Genomic DNA, 23,448 nt, shown 5'->3' with positions numbered 1-23,448 from the left:
TAGTCATTTGCATCAAAACCAATATTCAAAAAACAATATGATACGCTTGTTTATTTTTAAAAATGTATCTTTGGGTTTGAAATGGAAAAATATATAACATTGTTATTTAAATTTAGTTGTACCCAAAGATCATTAAAAAGACCTATTCATTTACCTGTAAAGGATAATTTACCGTTTTTATAGCATAACCGATGCATTTTTAAGCATGTATAAATATACAATTATTTGCGGTAAGTATAGTGCAAGCAGATTATCATAATTGTTTGCCTTGGCATATTAGCCTTGGAGAGAATACGAGGGAACATTTATTAGCTTGTCCACGGCAAGCTAATGGAAAAATTAACTTCCAATTGGAGAAATTTGGTTGGCCTATTGCTTTTGATAGCCAGACACCTGATAATACATTGAACATTTTAAGTTGATATTGAATGTTTATAATAGGTATTTAAAGTGAAAAATAATGAATGCATTAGAGCTTATATCCTTTGAAAACGGAGGAGCAGTGTGATTTGGAAGAAAAGAATTTTTTTCCCGAAAGAAGTTAAAAAACGAAAAAAACCTGAGAAACCTTAACTTATCAAAATTCTCATTTTTAAGTACAGATTCCATTTTTATCATATCGAAGCTTACTTTAAAAAAATACTTATTCGGCGATTTTGAATCTGAAAAAAAAGTAAGGTTTTATTTAATTGAAACTCCAAAATAGATAAAATTTTAGGAGTCATTTATTCATTTATATACATTTTAATTTAAATGTAGTGGAGTGCAATGCAGTTAACCTTGTCCTTGGTCATCTGTAGTCTCCTTGTGCAAGCTGCAGGTATCCTCCTTACAGGCTATCTGTATTTTGCACTTGTAGTTTCCATTTGCTGCACAATCTTCCCTGCTGAAATTCTTCCCGAGACTTCCTTACGAGATGATCGTAAACTATCGCAATATCTTTAGAAACTGTACAATGTGAAACTAGGGTAAGCAGCACCAAATTCCTCTTCCTTTGAATAGCTCAGAAAATTTTCAGGAGAATCGCCTATTTTTCTAAACATTTCGTGACAAAAATCGGCAAAATCAGAAGTAAATAAGGCACATAATTAATGATAGTTGACTGTGGATTTTGATGTACCGCAAAGTAAAGCTGTACTAATTGTAGCATCTTTTATGAGCTCAACCCACAGCAGGCAACTGCTGAAGGGAAGAATTTGTACTGAATCGTATCCCCGACCTTGCAAATGTTCGTAATGAATATTGCATGTAAGTTAAAAACTGGGGAATGAGGGTGAATGAAAGATTTTTCCGGCGAATGCACCAAATTAATATTACGCATTACAGTTTCCAAACTGGTAAAATCATTCATAAGCACCGACGTTTCGCCTGCTTTTTGACATCATCTCATGAAGATGATGGCCGGCGAAACGTCGTTGCCGGCCAACACTATTGCCCAGACAATTATTCCGACATGATGTGGATGCTTTCAATTGCATGAATCCTTTCAAACGTAGCACTCGGTCACCAAACTCATTCGCAAATGGGTTACAAATCGATTTCGCTTTCACTGAAGCAAATTTTTAAAAACATAATTTAACTCTCTTTGCATCCCCCACCCCAAACAGGAGGACCGCCGCGGGCCACAGCACATGAAAAGCAGCGACACCACCGTCTCAACCATGAGACTCTGGGGTGCCTCACCCCCCCAGCACCACCACCAGCAGCAGCAACAGCCGGGCCACAACCACCACCACGTGGAGAGTGGGGGCGGCGGGGGGAGCCCGCCGGGTGGGGGCGGCGAGAGCGGCGGGGACGGCGGCGGCGAGGGCGTCGGGGGCGGCCTCTGCGGGGGACCCGCACACCGCAAGTCGGAGCGGTGGAGGAAGGGCAAGAGAGGGCGGGGTGGAGGGCGGGACGTGGAGGAGGGTGAGGGAGGTGGGGGGGCGCTAGAGGGGGTGGAAGTGAGCGGCGGCGGGGGTCTGGTCGTGGGGGGGACGGCACCGGAGATGACGGAGGTGAGGGTGGTCGTGGAGGACGTGTCCGGCGACGAGGGGAGCGGGGAGGGCGAGGATGGGGGCGTCGGGGGTCGCCGGGGGAGCGTCTCCCTGCCCCTCCTACAGGTGTGGCCCATAGACAGGGGACTCGCCGACGGGTCCAGCTTCGTGTTTCCCCCGAAAGAGGGACTCTGCGTCGGGACCGAGGAGAGGAGGGACTCCGGTATCGACTCGTTCCAGGTGAGAGTTTTCCTCCGCCGAGCAACCCCTCCCCTCTGCTTGTCCCTCCCCTCATCCCCCTCCCTGGTCCACCCCTCCTCTCTCCCCCATCTTTGTCCGCATCCTCCTCCCGCCTTTCTCAAAACGCACGCCGCAGGTTTTTACCTCTATAGGTTCCAACCGCCACGTGTAGATGGCAGCGGTGTTGTATTCGTGAGTCACGAGGGGGAGAGTTCTTGGTTGGGCTAAAATGAAAGTGTGTAAACAAATATCTGAATAGTATAGTGACCATCTCCAAGGTGTCGATGATGTCGCAGGTCATGAGTTATTTTGGTCAGGCAATGAATGATGACTCCTGATTTGAATGCCCATTTATTAGCGAATTGAGTCGAAAGTGCAGTGACTTTCGAGTGCAATGGTTCTCAAGTGCCAGTAAGAGGGAGGACCGAGCCCCACACTAATATCCGAAAAAGAATAATGTCAAAAAATAATTAAACCCATTTTAGGACAAAATTGTAGTGGTGGAACTAAATCAAAGAGAAAATGGTCATTTTATTGAAAATTACAAATGTGGTAATCAAAGTGACACTATTCTTTCTGTATGAGGTCAAAGGTTCATGAAATCAAATGTACTTTTAAGTCTTGATTCCCCCAAGGCCATCATTTGTGCTGGATTTCAAGCTCAGGGTTATGCTCATTTGAAGAAGTGTTATGCTTACAAATCTAATGGGATGCTTTTGGATAATTTAATTTATCATTATTTTTGTTCATCGAAAAAATTAGAACTGGAATGTGGCACAATGAGTGAACCTGAACCTGATGCAAATGAATTTATTATTTTATCGCATTAATTTTTAGGAAAGTTAATGGGGATAGCTGTATTTTTTGTTGAAGGCCACTGACGAAGCCGAGTTCCCTCCTATCTTCATAAACTAATTGGAAATTATTTTCTTTTCCCATGATTTATGCATGTTCATTATTTACTAATGTCTTAAATGGGGAAACTCCCTTTTCCAGAATGATAAAATTTCTGCCTATGATTCCGTCTTTGGCAGTTTTCACTTTACTCATCTGTGCATTTTGACACAATCGTTGTGGCCTAATGTATAGAGTATTGCAATGTATTTCATTTGTCTCTTCATTCGCCATTTATGATTCAAGGAGAAGGAGGCTTTCAAAGAGAGGGTTGAATGTGTATATACTGGTAAGCAGAGCAATGGTATAGAAACCTCGATATATTTGATTTTAGTAGGATAAATATCTTTTTGATTGTAATTAGATCAGCATACTGTCCAACAATAAAGTCAGATTTCCTGGTGGGGTTTGAATATTTTACCCTTGGTCCACCAAGTTCGTGAAATCGGAGGAGTTTATTTTTCCCCCAGGATTAAGGACTAGTCTAGTATTTTTGACTCATATACGTTCGTGAATCCATTACCATTCTCTACCAAATGTTTGAAAAATTTAATATCTGAGGAGTGTGGGAATATCTCCAGTTGAGACTATCGGGGAGGGTTATCCATATAAAATGGCCTAAGGAATTGGGTGAATTTGAGTCTTGGAAAACTTAAATGTTTGCAATAAATATTAAAATAGCCATTTCCATTAATAAGTGCCCCAGAGCGAAATTTCTAATATCCGTTTTTTAGTCTCAGCACAAGGAGAATACCAGTCTTCTGCAGTCATATTAGTTCAAAATAAATTTTACTACAGTGCAGAAGTATGCGGGAATAATAGGAATTCCGCAATGGGAATTCATTTATTCATTTTCAGGAATTATACTAAATTCTAGGATAAAGGTGACGAAGTACTCCGCCCAGTTTACTGTTCGATAGCCTTTTCAAGTAAGATTTGGTGCTTTCCCGGCGTATCTGCTTGATAAAGTTTAGTAGTAGTAGTTTTTAGGGGAGGCGACCGACAGCTAAGGTCATTTGCGCCGTAGGGTATGGAAAGTAAAGGATGAAGGGTGGAGAGAAACCCGGCGTCGGCATTAGCCTACTCTTTACGAAAGGCGCCAAGGGGTCCGCTGTTTAACGTCCCATCCGACGGACGGCGTACTCACTCAAAGTGCCCTCCACAAAGCACCTCAAGTAGGGATCGAGATACCTCTGAAAAATATTCAACACCGCCGGGATTTGAACCCGCGCCCTCAGGGTGGGAAGCCAGTACGTTAGCCCCCGTACCATCTCGATCCCCTTGATGAAGTTTCCTCGAGTCTTCCTCCGGATCAGGGGTTCCATGTTGGCCAATGACTCGATGATCGACTCGTGCATCGTCCTCAGGCCAGATGAGTGCCAACTTTGTTCAAGTTCAACAAGGGGTTTATTTGCCAAGCTCAAATGAAAATACAAGGTGATACAAAGTAATATACAGAGTACAAAAACGCTTGACGAGCCCGTTATAGGCCGTAGCCTCTTCGGGCGAGAGAAGGACTGATGGTTGATGTGTATATATAAACTCAGTAATCAACCCGAAGGTCGGTTTGGTAGGTTATGGTAGAGTTCACCCAGTACTAAGCCCGACGGCGTGTGGCATTCACACATCATCAGGATAGGGGGGCCAGCTCCTTTCCCTGTGACGGTTATGGTTTCCCAGGAAGATCTGTTGCCCGAAAAATCACATAGCTTGGGTGGAGCTGCATATGCCCAGAGTGCCTTGCCCGGGAATCGAACCCGGGACCCTCCTGTCAGTAGCATGCGTCTGCTTACAGTAATATTCCTTGAAGCGGTGCGAAGGGGAACCAATCCATGAGGCGGCAATTATGTTTTAAGAGATTCATATGATCTTTCCCTTGTTTTCCTTGATGCAACAAGGCCTCTTCTCTTTGGATTTAAGATATTATTTTGTTACATGTTTTCCGTGAAGCGGGAGCAGGAAGGGAGCCAACCCGTGAAGTGGCATGGTTTTAAGTTTTTCCCTCATAAATTTGGTCTCCCTTCGGTAATCCGTGAAACGGTGTAATTTTGTCGTCGTTTTCACGTTGTACAATTGTTATAACGCACAGGATAAGCCAACTTTACATTTTGACCGTCTTATGTACACGAGCATACGGGTCAGGTGGCTCGTGATTGGTCCGTGATGGAGGAGCCTCCCGATTGGTCGCCATGGTGCCTTTTTGTTCTTCCTTATCTAACCTTCCCTGGCAACGATTTCCTCGCGTAGCTGACGGAATAGTCGGAATATCTATTGAAATCTCATTGACTCGCCATTTGTATTTCATTTTGTGTCATTCGTATTCATATGTATACCTATTATTTATCTTTCTCGTATGCTCATTATACTCCGTGACTTCTTGTCAATTTTTTTCGGCTAGTCTAGGAGTATCAAAATATGCCTAAAAAATTCTCTTTATATCAATGCTGTAGAGATATTTTTTTCTTACTCTCGAGAAATATCTTCAATTATTATTCAATCCATTAACTTGATCTTCCCCCTTCTCATGTAGATCTTTTCTTCCAAGAATCTTCTTGTTCCACGTTCTCATCCGCTACCCTGCTTGTCTTAATCATCGTTGCCGCTTTGGTTTCCAAAGATTGGATTTCCTTCACACCCTCATGCTTGAATCTACTCATTTTATGTATGGGTCGCACCGCACACTTCTGTCAAAAACCAATATTTTGTTTCCATTACACATCATCACGTTGCTGAAAAACATCACATTTTTCAAGCTAAAAAGAGAGAGCTGTTCTCATCTTCGTTTTTATCTTTAATTTGAAGGAAAACCAAGCCTTTAAGTGTTTTCTTAATGGATAAAAAAACACCTTTACCATTTCCTTTGACTCTATCTATTTTTTAAACAATGAAAAAAATGATATTGAGCAAGAATAAACTTCTTCCTTTATTCATTCGTCTATCCTGCTGATTTCAGATTTACAATCCAGCACTTGGCGACTACAATCTCTGCGTGGTCCATCTGTCATCATAGCATACTTTAGTGCTCTTCAAAATTTAAGACGATACATTTACATTCTTGCCCAATTGTATGAAAATGTCTCCTGTTCCTGGTAGATGTAGGGGAACAAATGATAATTAAAAAAATATTGTAGCACTTTTCCTCAAAAAGGTTTCATATTCGTCGCAAGTTTCGTGACTCACAAATTCATCATGTACAGGGCGATCTAACCGAGAGATACGCAGTACTGTATTATACATATATATATATATATGTATATATATGCATGTATATATATACATATATATATATAAATATATATATATACATATATATATATATATAAATATATATATATATATATATATATATATGTATATATATACATGTATATATACATATATATATATATATATATATATATATATATATATATATATATATATATATATATAAACATACGTACATACGAGACATATTCATAAAGTAAGGGCCGTTTGCTTATATTTAAATATTGGCGCTTCAGAACACAGTTTTACTCCTGCAGCGCCATTTGCTGATTCATTAAGAAGCTATAGAAGCATTTGCTGTTTCAGAAGTCGTTTGCTTGTCCGTGCATGCAAACAACAATGCCCGCGACAAGCGTTCATCTCGCCAGCTGTGAAGTGCGTTCTGTAATGCGATTCTTGTATGCAAAAGGATTGTCGGCTGCTGAAATTCATCGGAAGTTATGCCTAGTTTATGGACCTACAGTTAAGAGTAAAGGAAAGGCTAGACAATGGTGCCGTAATTTTGAAAATGGACGAACAAATGTCCATGATGGAGAGCGAAGTGGCAGGCCCAGTATTCTGACCGGTGAAATTGTTTCGCAAGTGGAACAAAAACTGTGATGTGATCGTCGACTAACGATTAATGGCCTCGCTGTACAATTTCCCCAACTTGGACGCACTACTGTCTACAATATTGTCACGGAAAACCTCGGATACCACACATTGTGTGCAAGGTGGGTACAGATAATGCTCACCGACCACCACAAATAGCAAAGAATGTCCAGTGGACGAGAGTTTTTGGGCCCCCCACCCCTACCGTGCAGTCCTGACCTTGCACCTAACGACTACTTCCTCTTCTTGCACTTGAAACAGTGGCTCGGTGGACAACGTTTTGAAACCGAAGAGGAACTTAAGAACGGCGTTGTCAATTGGTTCAACTCTCAGGCGGCGAGCTTCTATGCAGAGGGATTGAAGAAGCTGCCAATATTTAAATATAAGAAAACGGCCCTTACTTTATGAATATGCCTCGTATTATAACGGGGATGAGGTAACCAAACTCAAAGTTTTTATTTGAGATGCAGTGAAGGACGTATTGGTGAACGAAGAATAAGGAATCGATGATATTTTATCAGACTTGATTTAAAGCTATGAGGAGAGGTTAATAATAGACATTCACCAGGTATTGAAAAAGCTCTAACATTTTCCTCTAGCGCGTGGATGCGGAGAATTTTAATTGAGGATGGAATTTTGGATATGGTGTCATAAAGATAGGGGACATTGGGCTGGCGAGGTAGGGGTAGGTAATATAGATAGGTAGTAATTGGCATTTAGGCAAGATGAAGTGAAGAAGGAAATATTTGGAATTTCTGAAGGGTTTTTTTTGTATCTAGGTCGTGTTTTCTTAGGATAGGTTAAGCAATTCATCGTTTTTCGACCTGTCCAAAACCTACCGTAGACGGTAGAATGCTAAGTACGAAATACGAGGGTGGTCTGAAAGGTTTCTCACCTAACAAAGATACAAGATTTTTTTTCTGAAATTTTTGAGATCGGAAACTCTTCAGACCACCCATTTATTTCTACAACGTAAGAAAAATATCGAGAGAATTTCGCATGGAAGTAATCAACATCAGCTCAAAAAGAAAGTTTCGGAAAAATATATGACCTTTGGAAAATTAGCCTCATTACAAAATGCATCAAAGACTATCGCAATCATTAATTTCTTAAAACTTGGGAGTTCAAAGCTGAAGAGTGTTTAAGCTTAAGAACATACATTCTTTTTAATGAAGCAGCGGAACAAAAGGCACTTTCAAATCTCTCAGACTCATCGTCGAAAAGAGTACACAAATTGACTCGCGGACTAATATTGCCTTTTCATAAATACAGAGAATGCTTTTAAAAACATGAATTGGAGCATAATACTGGTACTACAACTGACGTAAAATGGAGCGAACTTCAATAAAGAGAGATTAACACAGGCCCCATTTTTAAAGAAAGGAGAGAGGTAATTAAAACGGGTGAAAGACGGAAACAAGCTTCCTTTAATAAGAAACACGACAAAGAATGCTCATTATCTCTCTTGAGCTTTAATCTATACATCAAGAAGATATTTAAGAAGAAAAGAAAGGATAAGATGTGTTCGTGAATATGGCGTTAGGGCCAGCATGTAGCGCTTTGCGAAAGACAGGCCTATGCTTAGAGAGAAGAAAGGTGACTTAATGTGGATACACACTGACATGGGCAATAGGATAAAATGAGTTTGATGGAGTGAGGCTCTACTTAATGCAAATTCATGATCACTGAATAAATAAACTTGGTGTTTTTTCACACGAAAAATCTTTATAATAATACCGATTTCGACGCATAGATTACATCGTCAGGTTGATGATGTCGCCACGAGGTGATGTCGCCTATGCGTCGAAACCGATAGTATTATAAAGTAAATTTGTGGTTGAAAAAATACCAAGTTTATTTATTCAGTAAATAAGAGAAAATTTTCACGTTTCAAAGTAAAAATATTGAAAAAAATAAAATGGTGTCTAGATGATACACTTATATTTCAAAGATATACGTGTATATCTTTGTATAGGTGTATATCAAAGATATATATGTACGTGATTTACATAAGAATTCTCTTGAGCGAGAGGAATAATTTTCTTCTTATGCAGAATGAACTCTTTCAAAGATAAAACGTGCAGTAGGTTGACAGGAAATAAGGATAGCCTAATCGAACAGCTCCCATATGTGCAACTTAAGTTCTAACAGCACTAAATAAACGGATTAAATGATGCAGATTTCATGCAACAAATTTAAAAAGAGATCTCTGAAAAATATTTGCGCGAGGCGAAGATGAACGTATTATAAAACAAAGAAAGCAATAGGAACTCTGAAAACGTAAACACAGGAGCAGATGCGTCAAGAACTTCATCCAGCTTGATCTCTTTCGTTGTTACGGCTTTTAAATAGAGGTAATTTATCACCGAACGGACTATTTTTTTGTTCGTATTTGGAAATGTTCAAAGTTTGCTGCTTCAGTCAACTATGAAAATTAAATCACGGGATGTACGAGTATTTTGCTAAAACTTTTAACGTCCGTCAAGTGAGAGACGAGGCTTACTAAATGCAACCCTTTCCCATTGCTATGAGCACCATGTCTAGGGTTTTCTAAGAAGTTATTGAAGGGCCCATGTATATTTATGAATGCGTTCTGCTTAGAATGATTCGGTTAAAAGTCAGATAGGTGTATGGTGTACAATTACAAATTGAAGGGTCCTATATTCAGGTAAATTCAATACGAATTCTGACAGCACGTGTAATTTTATATTATTTGACATAATATCAAATAAATATATGCACTTTTGAGATCGCATGCTAATCCCACTCTCTTGAAAGCTTAATATAGTTCGTAAATTGTTCAAGTTTTATGGACGTCCAATTTTTTTCTCTGGAATGAGATTAATTATAAACGATAAAATGAGCATTAAGTACGCGACAACTCAAAATTAATACAAGCCATTTTTTCAATGCTTACCATGGAATCACTTTGTATTGAAAGACAGCGTGTAATCCATGATTTTTTACACACATGTCAAAATTCGTCGTCAAATGCGCTGATGGGGTTATGGGTGTGAAGAATATGTCGGGCATTCGTGGGTGAAGTCAAAGAAGGCCGAAAGTCGTGTCTCAACGAACCCAAGAAACCCTGATCACGAAAAAGCCGTGTTTTTCAGCATACTAATGGTCCCTTTATAGAAAATCAATGGCGTCAAAATTATTGAAAATGTGTTCGTCTGTAGGGGAATACGATTGTTGAAAAGCAATATAATTATCAACTTTCCCATGTGAGTAATTTGTTGGAAACAATTAGGAGACTGTAGAGCTTGAACTCGCCTATAGTGCACATGCAAGTGACATGTGTGATAAGTTTATGCTTTTATTATATAAAAAATAACTTTCATGGTGAATTAATGTAACTCGCTGCTCTTAGGTTTGCCCTACAAAACTTTTAAATGCGAATCTAAACCCACCATTAGTGAACACGTATTTACTATGATATCATCGTCCTGAATTGATTTAATCGGGAAAAATGATATTTTTCATGAAAAATAACATTCATGCGATACCCAACTCTTAGAATCACTTCTATAAACATACTCTCTATGGTGAAAATGCTCGATTGCGTAATATTTAAAGACACCAATGCTTATTGATGAAACTAATTTTCATAGCGATTTCAAGTACTGATGAGAGACGTTTGAGCATTGCCCCGTGATAGTCTTCCACGATGATTCACGCGAGATGGTAGGGAGTCATATTTTGACTTTGAATTGAAATTCCCGATACGAGTAAAAGGTTCATTCCCTCTGTTTCATGAAGGAACCGAGGGTTTGGGTACAGATAGGAAGGGATGGTTGGATGAGGTCGCGGGAGTGAACGAAGGATAGTAACTAACGACGGGCGTTTTAGATATAAAAAAAGATCAAACCTTAAGCGAGAATGGGAGTGGTCTCCGCAATCCCCGTGGCTCCTTCACTCCCCATTCCCCCGTACACCACCTGGGCCTCCTCCTCCCTAAAGGTCGCATTATCCTCGCGACCCTAATTGCCCTGGAAGTAAAAGCGGCGAGGGAGAACACGGGGGAAATGAATTAAAAAGAAAAAAAAAACAAATTGAAATTTGAAAAAAAAATTACACTCTGGCGACACCGTAGAAGAAGCACAGAGAGCGTTAATTAGAGGTTTTTCTCGCGGAAAAAAAATATAATTAAAAAAATCTTCATCGATCGGAGTGGCGAGTAATGAGATCCATCGAATCCGTCGACCCAACCCCCTCCGACTCCCTTCCCCCTTTTTCGAGAGAGTGACGATGGAGGTAAACGTCGGAGACGCCCTTTCTGGTTGTTTTGATGGGTCACAAAATAACCTTTGGGACTGCATCGTAATTCGCTGGTTTTAATTTAACACAATGAGGGTACCGAAGGGAAACAAATACGACGGGGGTGGGGGGGGGCAGGGCAAGGGGGGGAGGGGAGGTGTCGTTCATTTTCGTCGCCGGGAGCGTGACGGAGCTCTCGGTGAGTCAAAAGTTAGGCGTCGAAATGAAACTGGTCTAGTGTGAACGCGTTTATCTCGTTCGCTCACTGCTCTCTCCACTCCGTGAACTCGGCGAGAAAAACCTAGTTTCATGAGCAGGATGCAGGCGTTACTACTCCACTAAGGAGGTGGAAACAAAGTAATTGATGGTGCCACACGTTGCCAGTGACACTCTGTCCATGGCGACCGTGGAAATACTAAACGAGGACCGGGAGAGGGCGGTGATGCTCGAAAATTACGACGAATCGATGAATTTTAGTCATTTCAAATCGAATACTTTAACCTTTAAACGTTTTGTTTGACTAGAGGAAGTTGATTTTATTTCAGGTGTTCGAGAATTGGTTTGATCCCGCAAAAGATGAAATTATTACGTCAGTACTTACTGGATAAGATCAAACCCTTGCCTCAGCAAGGTCAACTCCTACTCGAATCTTTCGTTTAGTTTTCTTCGATATTTTCTCTTATATGGAGACACTAAATCATATTCAGCTCTTTGGTAAGGAATTTAAATGAGGGTAAACAAGGGTCGAGTTGGGGGAAGTAGGAACGTTTAGCTCATAGGGTAAATTTGCTAATTGATTTATCACTTAAATTTTTAAACATCAGTTGAACGCCTCAGGCTGAATCTTTATTCCATTTGGGTTTTGAAGTTATTTGCTGAATAATGACGATGATGGCGAACTTTTTTTTCTCAAAATACATTGGATTCGATGTATGTTTGCAATTTTGTATACGTGGGGTTAAAGAAGAAAAGAAATGAAAGAGCCAAACCAACGAAACCTTTGAATGAGATTAATTTGTAATTCATCAATACTTTGACAGTATTGATGAATTACAAATTATACTATAAAATCAAATACATGCATCATAAAAATAAATTACTAACTATATAAATTCAAATTCCCCTTTGGTGAAATTTACAGAAAAAAATTATAAATTTCTTTTATCATTTACTGAATAATCTATTAATTATATGGCGGCGGAATGGAGCTCAATATTGTAATATCATTTGCTTCCTCCTAAACCTTTTTTGCCAGAGGAATTCCTGTCGATTTAAAATTATTTGCAGTACGTGCGTATGTTTTTGACGTGTGCGTAAGGGCCGGGTGAGCGTTCTGAAACGCAAACTTTTGTGGAGAAAAGAATATAGAGTGTAGGTGAACTGGATATCTTAGTCCCTCCTGAAGAAACCATCAACTGGGTTTTGGATTAACATCAACGCTCTAAAGTTTAGAGTCTGATGGCTCTTGCGGATAGGAAGTTTCGATATCCTGTTAGAGTAGTTAGGATTAGGATAGGTTAATTTTATTGATAGGAATTTGATGGACATTAGAAAGGCTAGCCGGTCTAAAACATCCAAGCACTTTCATTTTTATGTAATTTCAAGCATGAAAGAACAATTCGATCTAATTGATCCATTGGAGAACCCTATCCAATGGCACGGCATTCGGTAGGTTAGTGCCAAACTTCTAAGGAAGCCGTGTAACCACATAAAAAAACACACAAAGTCCTGTTTCACTTTATTCTAGAATACTCGTCCATAGTATGAGACCCGTACAATATTATATGATAGTAAACGTGATAGGTACTCGGTAGCAAGGAAGAAGGTAGAAAAATCAAATTTTATCTGCTACCACATTTTTAGCATAAAAATAGGAACACAAAATCAAAGAGAAAAAGTTTTTAATATTTTTAATAGAAGCACTGCGGAATGGAACCAGCCACCTGGAGAGTAATTTGTTCGAGCCCTTTTTATCAAATGTTAGGAGTTTTAAGAACAAGTGAAAGGCAGACACTGGGAAAAGGACCGGGTTATTAACTTTGCAATGTCTGTGTACGATATTGGTGTGTACATTATGTGGACGGATTTAGAAGTTTAACTACGAAAGTGGGAGATGTTCGACGGTGAATGATTTTGAACGAGGTGTGACGGAGTATTTTGGATGGTCTTTGATGATTGATTTGCGTGAAGTAGGATGGGGACTGATGTTGGACAGTGAGTGATTTTTGGACGTTTCGTAATGCCGTGCCACTTGTGGTATTACTTTGGGCTGAGCCATGTCTCGTGTTACTTTGTATTATCCTTGAGCGGTTGCTATCGTACTGGCTTTTCCCACCCAGAGGGCCCGGGTTCAAATCGCAGCGGTGTTGAATACTTTTCAGAGGTATCTCGATCCCTAATTGAGGTGCTTTGTGGAGAGCACTTTGAGTGAGTACGCCGTCCGTCGGATGGGACGTTAAACTGCGGACCCCTTGGCGCCTTTCGTAAAGAGGAGGCTAATGCCGACGCCGGGTTTCTCTCCACCCTTCATCCTTTCCTATCCATCCCCTATGGCGCAAATGACCTCAGTTGTCGGTCGCCTCCCTTAAAAACTACTACTACTCCATCTAGCGGTTTAGTTTTAATTTTTTTCTAATGATTGTGCGAATGATCGAGTTTCTAATGATGATCGCTTTTACTATCGTTCCGAGTGAAATCATTCACGATTCTAGGGACTTGTGTGCCACCCGACAATGTTTCTTTGAACATATTTTAACTGATAATGAAAAATTATTATTATTATTTTTTTTATGTCTTCGTGATAAATCCCATTACACTCCCCCCAAATTTATCCTTACAGGCCAGCCCCATCGGCGAGTGCAGCAGCAACGGAAGCGGCGCGGGCGGTAGCCGCCGGGAGTCCACGCACACCTTCGCAGGCGGTCGTCTGCTGCACCCCAACTCGGCGCGCTTCCTCCGTCGCTCCAGCTCGGACCGGTCGCTCAACGCCGCCAGCAGCGGCGTCGGCGGGGACGAGTACGAGGAGGACGACGATGATGATGACGACGATGAGGATGAGGAGGAGCCCGAGGACGTGGACGAGGAGGTGTGCGCGGTGCTCGGTGACGAGGAGCAGGGGAGGGAGGGCGACGACGAGGGAGCGGGGCAGGAGGAGGAGGAGGAGGAAGAGGAGGACCTGCTCACGGTGGAGGCGGCCACGGCGTGCGCCAGGGCTCGATTCTCCGCCTGGTCGAAGCAACTGGCCCAAGAGAGGAGCGCCAGGTACGCGGAGAAAAGGTGTCTCTCTCCCCTCTTCCTAACATCTCTCTCTCTCTTCTCTTTTTTCACTCTCTTCGGTCGTGTCGTGTGCCTGTTTCTGTGTTTTTTTTAAATACGTGTCTGCATGCGGTGTTTGAATGTCACCATGAGGAGGGAAGTTCCAAAGGGTAAAAAGGTCGAAAGGGACGCGTTGCTGCTCACTTTTCTCGCCTTGCACTCAAGGGCGCAGGTAACAAATGGCGGTAGAAATACGTATGCTTAATATGAGACCCCTCTTGAAAGGTTCTGGTGTGAGTTTGGACAATGGGTATGGGGGTCCGGTGAAAGGTATTCGGGATCCGTTGGTCAAAATGAACTCGGGATAAACTGCGATATCCTCTGATGTGACCTGAGTGCTGAGTGGGTTTGTGTGCAGACTTGCGGTATTTTACTTCTAAACCAAGTGGGTCAATTAGACGAACGGGAGTCGCTTTCCGCTAGTTACATAACTCATGCATAAGATATGTCAAAGAGCCATTTATTAAAATATTTTTTGTGCGACCGTAGCTGAAAGATTTGTCATGCCCTTTGATGTGGACCTTTGTGAATTTTTTCACAGCATTGAAGGGTTAGATATGACCGCATCGTTAGAAATGAGCTTAAAAATTTATGAACAAACTCTGAAAGGTTTTCGCTGTTTGCCTTTGAGGGCTAATTTTCCAACTTTATGAATTTACCGAGATCGCCTCTCTTATGAAATGGGAACGCTTTAATATCTGATATAAATCACTCGTTAAAGTGTCTTCACATTTACTTTACTTCTACGAGTTTATACCTATGACTAATTTCACAATATTTTAATTGAAATTCGGAATAATGCTCTTTAATTTTAATTTATATCGTTTTCATGAGTCATATTTGCCTCTTCACAGTTTGCCACGCGTTTATGAATACCTTATTCTCTAAGCATAATTAGTATTTGATTTTGAGCGCTTATGCTTTCCGCGTAAAACGGGTTAATATTTTTTAGATGAGATAAAGGATTTTGGGAAGTATGGATTAAGAAAGAGGATTGGAAAAAGAAAAGAATTCGTTAAACCTCTTGTGCAGTTTCGTTGATAGTCAAGGTGAGGGCTTAATCCGTCACATAGAAATTACAATATAGCTTTCTTTGCGAATTCAAATGGGTAAATGCAGGCTGTGTGCGCCTTTGTGTTTTTACCAATAACATACTTACCAACAAATAAAAATACATTATGAAAATATTCTTTTATACGAGAGGAGAAGGATTTCAAAATAATGGTCATCGATTCATTCGTATTTTCAGTCACGATGTTCGCATTCAACGCTTAGCAAATATTGTCACTAAATATTTTGATCTTCTTTTTAATTTCTCGATGCAGAATCAGGTATTATTTTAGTTTACGATGCAGCGGAAGAAAACAGGTACCTATTATTTTATACAATATTTTATAGTACGACGCACAACAACAGCTGGTTGCTTGTAGTTTTACGATCCATAGGAGCTCTGTTTTTCGGCATGGGACCGAGAGCCTTTTTCAGTAGGAATGCGAGTCGGAGCGTGGAGCGTTTGAGGGAGTATTCGTAAAAACGAATGTTATTCACCACTCAGATCAGACCGTCGGACGACTCTCTCAGATCCCTGAGTAACTTGAAACTTGTACCCGAAAGTGATGTTCTTGAGGCGTGATATTCGGCGATTTTATTCGAGAAGGGCTTTGAGTCAGAGGGCCTTCGTCTCTGATACTTGCGCGCATACAGGATTTAGCTATTAAAATAACATCAGCTATTTCATTCGTATTCCAAATTTCGTCTCGAGAGACTTAAGTTACATAAAAAATTTAAGCTATTGGATAGGTAGATCATAGCTATTCAATTTTTTTGAGAAATATTATTGGGAAAGCTGTCATTTTCTATGTTGCAGACAGATGAAATTTATCACTTCACAATCAGTGATCAAGTATTTGTAGTTAATTTTACTTACCATTTGGAACACTAATTAACGTAGTCAAACCTTAGAGAAACTCTAGTTCAATGGACAGATTCATGATTGATATGACAGACAATTTTTTCAGAGGACAAGCGAATCTTTAAAGTCTCTATTAATTGATTACATACGCATATATTTAGATTTTCAGTTTCAAAAAATAGCATATCTCTGGCCACAGTGTATAATGTTAATGTGGACAGGCGGATCAGTAGCTTCTGTTACAATGATCTTCTGTTTTGTTTTAAAGTGGCTAACTGAACTATTCCTTCATTTTTCAATGCAACAATTTCAAAGCGTAAAAATCATTCGCCTTGACTGGGACTCGAACCCAGATCCCTCAATATCCGGTCGAGTGCTTTAGCCACTTAAGCTACCGAGGCCGAGCCACTTAAGGCCTCGGTAGCTTAAGTGGCTAAAGCACTCGACCGGATATTGAGGGATCTGGGTTCGAGTCCCAGTCAAGGCGAATGATTTTTACGCTCTGAAATTGTTGCATTGAAATGCACATTAGCGGATGACTCCGTTAAAAGTTACTGTTGCGGCATCTCCCGCAGTTTCTTTGGAATTTTTCCTTCATTTTTCTTAGAAAAAAAAACTAATAATAAACGTCCGAGGCCCGTTCGCGCATGAAGGAAAGTGTAAAGAGCTATTTATCAAGGGCCTTAGATATACAACTTTTAAAAAGGTTGGAGGAGACATTCCAATTCCAAGACCAGCTATTTTAATGATGGTTCGCAGGAGAACGTATAATTTTCGATAATTATTTTTTGTGCGAATAATTTTCAAAATTTAAACGATTTTTTAAGAATTAATTTAAGGACTCCCCATCATGAACGAAAGCTATTTGATGCATCATTTTCTCCTAGAAAATTCAATAGGACAAAATCCCTATAGACAAGTGTGGAATGCTGGAAGTGCTTGTTCTATTCAACTCGCAATATTTTTAAATATTTTTCCAGTTTACACTGCCAATCTATAATGTGTGGAATCAAGTAGCCCCATGCACATGTGCTAAGGGTATTTTCCCAGCTAATTAGAGTTTTAGACTATATAGATTATTGATTCTTTTATAGTGATAGAATGAAGCAAGGTGTCCATTCAAAGTATCCTAGGCCTAAGTTGTAGGACTAACAAATCGAGTTAAACCTGGATGAGTACAAGTCAATAGTATTAATCCACAACATTAGGCATAGAAACTAGATCATGTTCGCGTTGCATAGCTTTAATAGGATAGATCAAATTTAAAAAATAAAATTGAAATATTCTTCAGTTTTCCATTGTCCAATTCATAATGAATTTCAATGAGTTTTTCCATTTAATCCGGGTTTTAGAGTGTATCGTTGAATTCAATCCTTAGTTAACTTGAACGTTAACTTAGAGTGGAGATATCTGATACACCCACTTGCGTAAATAAATAAGATTGCTCATTGGCGAATGCAAAAAATGGTAACCACAGTAACATCGTCTATCATTTCTTGAACTGTTTAGGGGTCGGTTTTGAACTTGAACTAGCGATCACAATACTGAGTTTTGGCCTTCAATTTAACGATAAAGTTAACCTTTTGTTTGGTTAGACAGCACAAAAACGTATTGAATTAATTGTCAACTTTTTGGCCGAAGTTTTTCATTGAATATTTCCTCGCTGATTTTATTGAAGGTCTTGCAAAAATTCGGATATTTCAGAAGACAATTACTCAGCTAATTTTCGTGCCTTATATTTCTCGAACCCGAACGCTCTACTCTTTTTCTCACGAATGAATAGCACAGGGGTTACCTAAAACGAAAAATGTTAATTATTTAAATAAAAGGGGTAATATTTGGGTAAATTATAGAATACCGTTATTGTTGTGGCTCCTAATTGTTGTATTTTGGTGTTTCTTAGTGCATGTTCATTCCGTTATGGTATTTGTAATTTTTGGTGTGAATTTTATTGCAATTATTTAATTTGGAAAATGTATTCTTTGTTAGATGAAACTCTCTTATTCGGTCTGCTTACATTCTTTCTTGTGAAATAAAATTAAAGGTGAGGGAAACAATCTGGAAAGAGCCAAGGAATCGTTAACAGAGTTTAACGATCCGTTCGGCTGTACTTGAGTGCTTCAACTCGAATGAGAACGAATTAAAATTTTGGCTGGTTTATATTTTTTGGAAACGGAGGGTGGGTCCAAAAGAGATTGTTCAAAATGGCAAGTGCTCGGTTCAGGGCCGAGGAATAAATTTTGTCTCATCTTCGATTGATACGTGCGTTTCTAACAAACTATATAAAAATATTGCAACGGATACTTTAAATTTATAATGCTTTCCTTTTTTATTATAAATATATTGTCCACTTTGTTACAAATGTGTTTGTAACTACCCTATTTTGAACAATTTATTTTCTTAATACTTGCCCTTTTCTCTGATTCAGCGTTCGGAGATTTCTTATTTCTACATTTAATCTTTCATGATAATGGTAATATTGGATATTTCTCTTTGACAGACTTCGTATATTGGATTTTGAATTTTCCCACGGAGGGCTTAGGCGAAAAACCCTTCCGATGAACTTTTAACTTGACGTGGTGGAAGAGCACATTCGGTTTGACGACCCCTAGAGTTGTGCTAACCGAAGTAATGAGAGGTTGCCATAATATTGAATAAAAAGGTAGAAAGAAGCGTACTTAACAGAGAGCATGGAACGGATAGAATATTACTAGTAGAAATAAAATTAGAACGGACGAACTTGGTTATTGCTCAGGTATACATACCCCCAAGGAAGGAAGTTGTCGACAGGGTATACGATCAGTTAGATGACATAATTGCGTGTGTTCGTGGAGGGAAACATTTGTTAGTGATGGGGGGATTGGAACGCTATGGCAAGCATAGGAAAAGATGGTGGAGAGAAACTTGATCTATACACCACCATAGGCGTATGCATGTAAAATGCCCGGGGATTGAGAAAGATATTAGATAAACTTTATTTTGACCCCGGAGAAAAAGCAAGTGAGTTATGTAGGATATTTGGGTTAATCACCGCCAGCACTTAATTTAGACACCACAAAAGGTGTAGATATACATGGAAAATATGAGTCGAGTCAAAGAGTTGGATTTTGAATATGGTCAGGCTCAGATTTAGGAACAACGTCATCAATTCGCATTGTATCCCCCGGAGTGAATTCAAAACTGATCAGAATTTAATAATTATAAAGTGTAGCAACCGATTGAAAAAGACAAGGCAGAGGAGGCGGCTTAGGAAATGGAATGTCCCCAGAATGTTCATTGACTATCCGAACGGGCCAGTATAAACCGTCCCGGTGAGGGAAGTCTCACCTTTACCGGCTGAAGCATTAACTGCATTGACAATAAAGGAATATTATCGGGCGGTAAAGAAAGTCATGAGTGAGAGAACGGAGGTGGGTATTATCGAGGAAAAATGGTAAATATATCAAAAAAGGGGATATTAAAAATCGCAGATACGAAAGATTCTGATCATAATTTAATACTAATGAAGAGTTACGTCAGTTTCAAAAGGATATAACAGGGAAGAGGTTTGATAAAATAAAATGCAGAAGAATCAACCGAAAATATAGGAAAAAGGTAGAGCAGGCTGTAGAGAAAATTATGAGCGAGGAAAAGGAATTGTTGGGTAGACGTAGAAGGCAGTAAAAGAGATATTGGGAGATATCAAAAAAAGGATATCAAAAGCTTCAAACAAAACCATGGGAAAAAGACATAAAAACCATTGATAACAGAGACGAGATGATTATGAAGCTAGACCAGTGAAGAAAATGAAAGAATATAAACAGAGAATTAGGTAGAAAAAAGTACAAGGAACTGAATAAACTACTGGAAACAAACACTGGAATAAAACACTGGAATACGGGAAACAAACAGGGCAAAGAAGCGTGCTGGAAGGTGCAGTGTAAGGATATGGCAAGCATACAGAGGAATGGCGTATTGGATGCACTGTGCTGGAAGGTGGAAAGCCTGTCTGGAAGTATTAAGGAAAAATCCATAAAAATAATCCAAGTTAAGTCAGGAATATGAACCATGGAGGATCCAAAAGAGATGAAAGGAATATACAGATAAACTATACAGTAAATTCATTGGACGGGCAACTTTAGACTTAGGAACGGGATATGACTTAGATGAGAATAGCATACGTCCATGCATATCGGATGGTGAGATAGAAACGGCAGTAAGGGATTAAAATAAAATAAGGTCGTGGTGGTAGACAATATTCCCGGGGAGCTACATAAAGGTTTAGGAAAAGATTAGAGGAGGAGTTTCTATGATCTTCTGCGTAGCATTTATGGGAGAGGAATTTGACCGGAAGACATTCTCAGATAAGTTTGTTTCTATACCGGAAAAAGGGCAAGGCGTCCATATGTGGGGACTATATTTGAACAATAATTATGATTTCGCACAAAGCTAAAGTGGTTTTCAGGATAAGCGCCCATCAATAAGAGGATGAAGAACAGGGCAAATGATGACGTAAAGATTGATCAACTTGGGTTCAGGTAGGTAAGGGGCACGCCTGATGCCGTAAGAGAAATAATATCAGTATTAAAGAATAAAACCAGGATGTATTCTTTGTTTAAATGATTTAGAGAAGGCATTTGCTGGAATAAATTGAGTAGAACTACGAGAATGAATTCAAGAAAATAGGAGTGAATTGGAGGAATAGGCGACTTATTTGCAGCTTGTACGTCTCAGACTGCTCAGGTGCAAGTGATGGATGGAGATTCCGGATGAGTAATGTTAGGAAGAGGAGTAAGACAGAGGTGTCTATTTTCTTGTTTTTTGTTATGTTTTTGTTGACGTGTAGGTGGAAAAATGGTCAAAAAATTGTGAAAAAAATGGCAGAAGTGAAGATGAAATGAAAAGCGGAGGACAATTTATAGAATTGGTTATCTTTGCGGAAATGAAGCTCTTTTATCAGACAGCCAAGGAGTTGCATGCATTTTTGAGCGGCAATAGAAAAAAAGAGTCGGCATCCTCTGTGCGATAGATATGTAATGAGAATAAATGGAATTAAAATGAAGTTTTTGAGAAAGGGATCGGGTAAGTTGAGGGATAAAATAAGATTTGATAAAATAGAGCAGGTGGAACAGTTAATCGATCTTGGAAGCTTTTTGGACCAAAATGGTCAAACTAATAGGGATATAAGATGAAGACTTACAGTAGGCAAGGGAAGCTTTCACAATGAGGAAGGAATTCACATTGGGTAAGAATGTTAAGAAGATGCTCGTTAAAGCTGTGTTATGGAGCATATGGTGTGCGGAAACATCGCCATTAAAGCAGGATAGATGAAATTGGAGGCTTTTGAAATGCAGCTGTAGAGAAGGATGGATAAGGTGAAATGGACAGAAATGAATAGAGGGAATAAAGTCAGAGAGGGGAAGGGGAGGCGAATGTTGGGAGAAATCTAAAGGAGGCAGGTAAGATGGGTGCAGAGCATTTTGATTGGAAATGTGATTGTCAAGAGTGTAAAAGACGGTAGAACGTAAGGCCAATTAGAAAGGAGTACAAATAATATAGGTATGTTGGGAGGAATCATGTGAGGAATGAAATATGCGGAATTGAAGTAGGGTTTATTGTATTTTGGGATGCCAGGTTGTTTTGTTAGGATAAGCGGGGAAATGCATAGTTGTACCTTTACGTATTCTGTGCCCTCCCAAAACCTACCATTACCTATAGAATAGCAACAATAGTAACGGTAAAATATTTCTGTTGGAAGAATTTCCTTTTACGGCCTTTTATGTTGTGTGTATCAAATATTTTTTGCTTACAGTTGTATTCCATTTCATAATTTAAGGATTTTGGCTTTATATGTGTATAAATGATTAATTAGTTTATTATATTCAACGTTTTTCCAACATTTTGCGTGTTCCAAGTTGTTAATTTCTTACTTACGTACTCCCCGCTAGTCTCATTGTCCAATCATCTCCTTATGAGAGACAATCTAATTGTGTCATTGCCGTTCCCGTGTTGCTAACGACGTGATCCCTTTCCCCCTAATCGCCCCACTGCCCCAGGGCCAACAACCCGGACCTGCCCCCGGCCAGCCCCCTGCTGCTGCCCGTGTCCCTGGCGCACGCTATCCCCACAGCCCGGCGTCGATCCTCGGCCTCCTCGTACGCCAGGAGGGCGTCGTCGGCATCCTCGGCGCGCAGCGACGCCGCGCCCTGGCCCTGCTCCCCCCCTCCCTCCTCCTGCTCGTCCCGCGGCTCCAGGCGCCGGGTTTCCCTCCTCATGGACGCCCTTGACCTCGAGTACTCGACGAGGGGCAGCGTGGGTGGAGTTCGGAGCTTCTCCGGCTCGTTCCAGAAGCTCACCTTCACGCAGTCCCTGGCTTTCCCGGGCCTGGCTGCCGTCCGGGGCCTCAGGGCCGGGCACGGCGATCCGCCAAGGCGGAATCGCAGGTCCTTCTCGTCCGTGTCCTCTTCGTCTACGGCACGATCTGGATTGAACGCCTTCGCCAAAGTGGTGACCACTGTTGTCCTGGTGCTGATAAGTGTCCTAGTGTTCGGCGTCGTGTATAAGTACGTGAGGACGTGAGGTTTGCTGCTGTCCCCGCCAGGCGGTGTCGTGATCAACGACTTAGCGGGGACGGAAGCGGTCGAATAGTGACGAGTGCGGACGACCTCCTCCCCGGGAGAAGGAAGGGCTTTGCGAAAAGAGGGCGGAGGGAGTCGCCGGAACAGGCAACCGCCCGGAGGACCAAAATGATGGCGTCGCCTCGACGCGGAATTAGAGCGAGAGAGGATATCCTTTTGCACAAGCTTTTCGGTGTTCTTTTCTGTTGTTCTTTTTGACGTGTTGATCAATCGAGAGATAGATAGAGTGGCGTAAAATCGTACGGTGGTGTGTGCGAAGGGATTATTTTTTTCCATGAAATTGTCATATTTCACACTCGTACGACCGGGTTTTTGAAGTCGTTTTTTCTCCGGTGTTTTCATTTTTGTTGTCTGTCGAATTGACAACTGTTTCCTT

At 40.4% G+C, this 23,448-nt stretch overlaps 1 protein-coding gene across 1 annotated transcript; it reads left to right on the top strand.

Annotated features, from left to right (window-relative positions):
- Positions 1-1,988: 1,988 nt before the first annotated feature.
- LOC139699032 (uncharacterized) lies at positions 1,989-23,013 on the top strand. The gene is made up of 3 exons (XM_071598032.1): positions 1,989-2,216; positions 14,068-14,489; positions 22,491-23,013. Exons 1-3 carry the CDS (start codon positions 1,989-1,991, stop codon positions 23,011-23,013), a joined length of 1,173 nt encoding a protein of 390 aa, XP_071454133.1.
- The last annotated feature ends 435 nt before the right edge of the window (positions 23,014-23,448 follow it).

This window comes from Hetaerina americana, unplaced genomic scaffold (assembly GCF_022747635.1).
Source record: "Hetaerina americana unplaced genomic scaffold, ioHetAmer1.1.p SCAF_9, whole genome shotgun sequence".
In the NCBI taxonomy this organism is placed as follows: domain Eukaryota; kingdom Metazoa; phylum Arthropoda; class Insecta; order Odonata; family Calopterygidae; genus Hetaerina; species Hetaerina americana.
This window is presented reverse-complemented; position numbering and strand designations above follow the sequence as displayed.